We start from the raw sequence: 7,402 nt of genomic DNA, 5'->3' as shown, positions 1-7,402 counted from the left end.
TTGTGTGTGTGTGTGTGCGAGTGTGTGTGTGTGTGTGTGTGTGTGTGTGTGTGTGTGTGTGTGTGTGTTGTGAGCTCGATGGAGATTTGATGAAATAAATTGCCTGCAGTGGTGGTTCATAGTAAAGTCATTCAGCAATGGCAATTACATTAATAATTCAGATGGCAGTGAACAGCTCATCAAATGCTCAGATTAAAGTTTGATAAATGAGACGGTATGGCACTGCTACAGCCAAAGATTTATACGCAGGAGCTCTTTGTGAAGAAATTTTAATGCATTTTTCTACTCTAACACACATTATAACTTCATTGTTTAGAACCCTAAGGGATTCATTGTAGTCGACAAAAAGGATTATGATGTCTTTAATTAAAAGTTTACTCTGTATAAATATTTAATTAAGCAGAATTGATGTTTATTTCGATGCGTGCACCAAGTTGTAGTGAGATTAAAATAATAGCCAATGATAAAAGGTTGGTTTAGCAGTCATTTCATATGAGGGCATGTCAAGATGAAACACAATGCTGCCCCACTGAGGAGACATGAGAGCTGCACGTAAAGAATGACAGAAACAACAAAAACTTTACTTTCAAAAAATTTAATATCTAAAATAAACAATAAAATATAAATAATGTGCATTTCCTGAAGAAAATCTGCTCTATTATGCTTGGAGCTCTCAATGGTTCCAAACAACTTTGTGCTGTCAATCTGTTTGAATGGGTTTAATTGGGACAGAAAGCAGTTTCACAATATTTGCAGCAATTTCTAGTAATTATTAGCACATAATGTGCATTGAAAACTGAGCATTTTACAGTAGCATTTTATTCAGGGGAGTGATAAAGAGAGCATTAATAATATGTTCTCATACTCCTTGGCAGTCAAATGTGACCAAACACCTTAAGTGTAACTTTTAATCGATTAAATAATGTATTATATTTTAGATCAGCTCTATTTAGTTCATATTTTTAGTAAATTTTTGGTACTAAATAATATGTGCAATAATTATGTTCCACGAATGACCATTTAAAATATAACATTTTCTAATATGTTTATTATTTATATTACAATTAGTGTAGAATATAGGGTTAAAACGACTAAAAACGTAAAAATAGGACAACTAGCATCTGGTTATGGTCGCTATTACGGTGTTTCGCACGTTATCTAACTGCAATTATAGTATAACTCTCTATTATCTAACGATAAACATTAACTAAAACGCACTTCATAAAATACCACTACTGGCCAGATTTCCGAGAGGTCAACGAATGCATTAAAATGCGGTAATTTCGTCAACATTCTTGTGAGTGTGCTTGAGAAGCACTGAAATGAATGGGCTTCAATCCTGGAACTATTGCTTGTTTGGAACTATTATTTATTTATTTTTATTTTGTTTATTTAGTTCACATACATAGTTCATATCACATACAAGTACAAGGCAAATATAAGGCAATGTTGTACAGTTTAAAGCATGTAAAACAGAATAATAACACCAACAACAAAACATAAAATGTACATAAACATGATTGTTTGGAACTCTGGCTGCTCCATGACACAAGTTACTTCCGCATTCCTCAGTTCCTATGGAAGCCTATGGGAGTGTCGCAGCTCTGGTTGTGATTGGCTAAGATGCTTTGCTGAAGGGCTTTTAGCGCGTTGCCATGCGGTTGTTGGGGTGTTCTGGTTGGTTTTCGTGCGTTGCCATGCGGTTGTTGGGGTGTTCTGATTGGTTTTCGCGCGTTGCCATGCGGGTTGTTGGGGTGTTGTGATTGGTTTTCGCGCATTGCCATACGGTTGTTGGGGTGTTCTGATTGGTTTTCGCGCGTTGCCATGCGGGTTGTTGGGGTGTTGTGATTGGTTTTCGCGCATTGCCATACGGTTGTTGGGGTGTTCTGATTGGTTTTCGCGCGTTGCCATGCGGTTGTTGAGGTGTTCTGATTGGTTTTCGCGCGTTGCCATGCGGTTGTTGAGGTGTTCTGATTGGTTTTCGCGCGTTGCCATGCGGTTGTTGAGGTGTTCTGATTGGTTTTCGCGCGTTGCCATGCGGTTGTTGAGGTGTTCTGATTGGTTTTCGCGCGTTGCCATGCGGTTGTTGAGGTGTTCTGATTGGTTTTCGCGCGTTGCCATGCGGTTGTTGAGGTGTTCTGATTGGTTTTCGCGCGTTGCCATGCGGTTGTTGAGGTGTTCTGATTGGTTTTCGCGCGTTGCCATGCGGTTGTTGGGGTGTTCTGATTGGTTTTCGCGCGTTGCCATGCGGTTGTTGGGGTGTTCTGATTGGTTTTCGCGCGTTGCCATGCGGTTGTTGGGGTGTTCTGATTGGTTTTCGCGCGTTGCCATGCGGTTGTTGGGGTGTTCTGATTGGTTTTCGCGCGTTGCCATGCGGTTGTTGGGGTGTTCTGATTGGTTTTCGCGCGTTGCCATGCGGTTGTTGGGGTGTTCTGATTGGTTTTCGCGCGTTGCCATGCGGTTGTTGGGGTGTTCTGATTGGTTTTCGCGCGTTGCCATGCGGTTGTTGGGGTGTTCTGATTGGTTTTCGCGCGTTGCCATGCGGTTGTTGGGGTGTTCTGATTGGTTTTCGCGCGTTGCCATGCGGTTGTTGGGGTGTTCTGATTGGTTTTCGCGCGTTGCCATGCGGTTGTTGGGGTGTTCTGATTGGTTTTCGCGCGTTGCCATGCGGTTGTTGGGGTGTTCTGATTGGTTTTCGCGCGTTGCCATGCGGTTGTTGGGGTGTTCTGATTGGTTTTCGCGCGTTGCCATGCGGTTGTTGGGGTGTTCTGATTGGTTTTCGCGCGTTGCCATGCGGTTGTTGGGGTGTTCTGATTGGTTTTCGCGCGTTGCCATGCGGTTGTTGGGGTGTTCTGATTGGTTTTCGCGCGTTGCCATGCGGTTGTTGGGGTGTTCTGATTGGTTTTCGCGCGTTGCCATGCGGTTGTTGGGGTGTTCTGATTGGTTTTCGCGCGTTGCCATGCGGTTGTTGGGGTGTTCTGATTGGTTTTCGCGCGTTGCCATGCGGTTGTTGGGGTGTTCTGATTGGTTTTCGCGCGTTGCCATGCGGTTGTTGGGGTGTTCTGATTGGTTTTCGCGCGTTGCCATGCGGTTGTTGGGGTGTTCTGATTGGTTTTCGCGCGTTGCCATGCGGTTGTTGGGGTGTTCTGATTGGTTTTCGCGCGTTGCCATGCGGTTGTTGGGGTGTTCTGCGTTGCCATGCGGGTTGTTGGGGTGTTCTGATTGGTTTTCGCGCGTTGCCATGCGGTTGTTGGGGTGTTCTGATTGGTTTTCGCGCGTTGCCATGCGGTTGTTGGGGTGTTCTGATTGGTTTTCGCGCGTTGCCATGCGGTTGTTGGGGTGTTCTGATTGGTTTTCGCGCGGGTTGTTGGGGTTGTTGGGGTGTTCTGATTGGTTTTCGCGCGTTGCCATGCGGGTTGTTGGGGTGTTCTTCGCGCGTTGCCATGCGGGTTGTTGGGGTGTTGTGATTGGTTTTCGTGCACTGCCATGTGGTTGTTGGGGTGTTCTGATTGGTTGCTTAACTTATCAAAAAGACCCAACTTTCTGTGATGTGACCATTAGGATCTCACCTTTAATGTAAATCTGTGGAGTTTTTACACCTTTAAAACAATATTATAAAAGTAATACCACATCTCCTTCTTCTTGTTTTTTTTTAATTTTTATATCTGTTAAAATCACTAACACTAATTATGACCAATATATATGAGTGGGCTCAGCAAACTTCGTTAGGCTACTCACACATTAAGCTCGGTTTAAGTTCTAGTCAAAACATTGCATCATCTAAATATAAACCACTAATTTACTAACACTGGACAGAGACACTTTTGTAAACAATACAAAGCAGAGGTTGAAGTTTTGTCTGTTAATGAGAAAATAGTTGTTTCTCCACTAGGTGGAGCCATAGATGTGTATTTGGTAAGCAGTTTATCAAAAAAAGATAGAAAAAGACATGTACAATAAAATATTGGAATTAAATGTCAAGTATATAACTTTGATTCATTTTAGAATCACATTTACTGGAATTGTCGTTGATATTTAGATAATAATGATGATTATTGATTCAGTTCTGAGTCCAAATGTTCTTTTCATTACTACAGGTACAATTAATGTAAATATATTCAGTTCAATTTACTCCGAATAGAGCATTCATGGTTATATAAAAAGCTATTAAAATTTACCAGTCTAATTATTTAGTTGTAAGTAAATTATTGTTTTAATAAACAAATGGGAATGGGAATTAACTGTATATAATAGCCTAATTACATATTTTGTGTTTGATTGAAAACTGTTATTATCATAATTTTTCGCGCCAGTGGAGGGACTTACCTACATCCGCGCGTCATTCAAGCGGCTCATCACATTGGTCTCCCATTGGCTGTGTTCGTCCGCGCTGGTCACGTCATTGGACAGTGATCGTGATCGGTCTGTTTGTTTGCCCGTGACGTCACGCGCTACTTTCAGTACTTTCTTACTAGAGTAAAACGGTGTAAACGCGAGTGTGTTGTGGAGATAAGAGCGGAATGGCGTCGCGGTGCATCGCGTTCATCGCTTTGCTGTGGGGTGAGTCCAACCTGCTCATGTTTAATGTCCATCTGCTCCATATAATCCACGCCAATCCTCCAATAACACTGAGGTAATATTGTACTACCATGTTTTTGGAAATGGTACAATAATGCCATTTATAACGCTTTACCATAGTGGAATATTCATGCACTTATAGTATTGTTAATATTAAGCTGTAGTACGTATTTAGTTATATATATGGTAGTTGTCTATGGTATGTAAATACCATGGTATAGGAATATGGTAATCAATCAAAGCTATATTTCAGTGTTTTTGGATATGTCATGAGAGTACCATACTTACAAAAACGTACCATGTTTTTTGCATTTGTATATTTGGCAGAGGCAAATATTCCAAAGCTATATTTGAATCAGTTCATGCGGTATGCATGGGAATCGAACCCACAACCTTGGTGTTGCTGGCGCCATGCTCTACTGGAACGCATTTTAAGGAAGTACCTTGGTTTACCATTTAAATACATTGTGCTTTGGTTTTTAAGTGCCATATATATCAGTTTACTTTGGTATTACCATCTGATACAGTGCTTTTTTTACAATTCATTGGTCCGGTGTCTAGATTTAGTTCATTACCAATATTTGAGAGATTGAAACTTTGTGTTCAGACACATATTTGACCCTTTACTTCATGTTGGCATTGTTACTGGAGCTTTATACAGTGTTTTATGTTATGCATTTGGGAGATGCTTTTATCCAAAGCAGCTTATATTGCAATTAAGGTATGCATTTACATTTTACTAGTTCTTGCTTTCCCTGGGAATCGAACCCGCAACCTTGGTGTTGCTGGCGCCATACTCTACTGGAACACATTTTAAGGAAGTACCGTGGTTTACCATTTAAATATACACTGTGCTTTGGTCATTTAGTGCCACGTATATCAATGTACTTTGGTATTTACATCTGATACAGTGCTTTTTGTGTATAATTCATTGGTCCGGTGTCTAGTTTTATTTGCATTTCCAATATTTGAGAGATTGAAACTTTGTGTTCTGACACATATTTGACGCATATTTGTTGGCATTGTCACAGGAGCTTTATACAGTGTTTTATATTATGCATTTGGGAGATGCTTTTATCCAAAGCAACTTATATTGCATTTAAGGCTTTCCCTGGGAATCGAACCCATGACCTTGGTTTTGCTAGTGTTTGAGCAACAGGAAAGCACCGTAGTTTTATACAGTACTGCGATCCCTTCATTTCTGCACAGTGCAATAATGACATCATAATGTACGCATAAGCTGTGCAGGATTTCCACTGGCCTGCTGCTCTGGTTGCGCTTTAATTACGCGTCTGATCCGCTTACAGCTTCTGTTCTCTGGTCATTATCGGAGGTTGTGTGTGGTCACGTCCCACGAGTCACCGAAACTACAAACTAGACTGACCTGGCAGAAGAGCCTGATGCCGGCCAGAAAACGCTTACAGAAATGCCCGTAGTTTCCACCAAAATCCCACATAACAAAATACAGTTATTGTTAAGAACTGTCATCACCGTAAACCAGAAATACATCTTTTAAAGAAATAAAAAAATGACAAAGATTTCTTGCTAAATTAAATAGTTGTTATAGTAGATATTTTGGGAGAAACCGTTTAAACTTTGGTAAATGTTTGTGTTGGAAACCTGTCAACACCGGTCGTGATAAATGTTGTGGTTAAACAGGAGGGGTGACATCATACTTACTGTATGTCAACACTCAACCGCATCACAATAGCTTAGTTTATCTGAACTAGTTTACATATCTGCGTTCACAATCAAATTTCAAACACTGAGTCACACAGACAGCTCACTAACCCTGGGGAGAGTTTTGCATTGGATTCAAAAGTTTATTACACAAACGTATTTAGACAAATATATAAAATTAAAAACGTTTTGTATCATATTTGCTCTGTCAGACTTTTATGGCTCATATATAGTCTGATATAGTGAGAATATTGCGGAAAAAACAGCTCAGTTTTATTCAGAGACTCAAACTGTGTAATTTGCTGCAGATGCTGATATTTATATGTTTGTAATGTAAATCAGTGAGTAAATAATATGTCTTCATAAGATGAGATTTAACATATAATGGAATGCAATCCAGTGCTGATTGAGAGCTGAAGAAATAAAGGCTCCTCAGAAGATGTGAGATGTTCTGGAGGCTTGTGAAGATCATTCCTCCGCTGAGGAACAGTGAAAGTAAAGCTTCTGGAAACAAACGCTCCTCAAAAGATCCTGATGATCAGATTTGAGACTCTAAAACATGATTGATGGAGAATCAAGTAAAGCTGAGCTGCTTCAGTCCAGTAAGTGTTCATCTGGAGATATTACTGCAGTTATTCTGACCTTTACTTGATAAAAATCAGTCAAGATTTGACAGCAGAAAGACACGAGAAGCAGCAGCTGAAGCTGGACCTTTGTACAATTACACTAAAAGAGCTTTGACTGGATAAAAAACTAGAGCCCGACTGATATGGGTTTTTTGGGGCCGATACCGATATTAGGGAGTAAAAAAAAAGGCCGATATTGATATATCGGTCGATATTCTTTGTGTATATTATAGTACAGTACCAATCAACAGTTTGGACACTTTCCCATTCGTGTGTCCAAACATTTATATATAGAATACAGTATATACATAAACAGAATATATATATACAAAAACAAATTTTTTGCAATGATCACTCAAATGTGGTGATCAAACACTTGATAATATAATATAATGACGTGACAGAGATATGTAATGGAGGCAGGGCATTTAACAATTTAACAATAAACTTTATTATCCAAAATGAGTCTGACATCAGTGCACTGAACAGTAAAGTTGAAGTTTATTCAACTTTAATTC

The 7,402-nt window shown here is 40.0% G+C and overlaps 1 protein-coding gene across 1 annotated transcript in view; it reads left to right on the top strand.

Annotated features, from left to right (window-relative positions):
- The first annotated feature begins 4,461 nt into the window (after positions 1-4,461).
- The window catches only part of LOC107681295 (immunoglobulin superfamily member 8-like), a 24,497-nt gene continuing 21,556 nt past the window's right edge, over positions 4,462-7,402 (top strand). Inside the window, exon 1 of the mRNA XM_016477565.1 lies at positions 4,462-4,560. Coding sequence (XP_016333051.1) covers positions 4,521-4,560 — 40 coding nt within the window. The 5' untranslated portion in view covers positions 4,462-4,520. The remainder of the gene's footprint in view (positions 4,561-7,402) is intronic.

The sequence above is a fragment of the Sinocyclocheilus anshuiensis genome, unplaced genomic scaffold (assembly GCF_001515605.1).
Source record: "Sinocyclocheilus anshuiensis isolate Anshui unplaced genomic scaffold, SAMN03320099.WGS_v1.1 scaffold1632, whole genome shotgun sequence".
Classification (NCBI taxonomy): domain Eukaryota; kingdom Metazoa; phylum Chordata; class Actinopteri; order Cypriniformes; family Cyprinidae; genus Sinocyclocheilus; species Sinocyclocheilus anshuiensis.
This window is presented reverse-complemented; position numbering and strand designations above follow the sequence as displayed.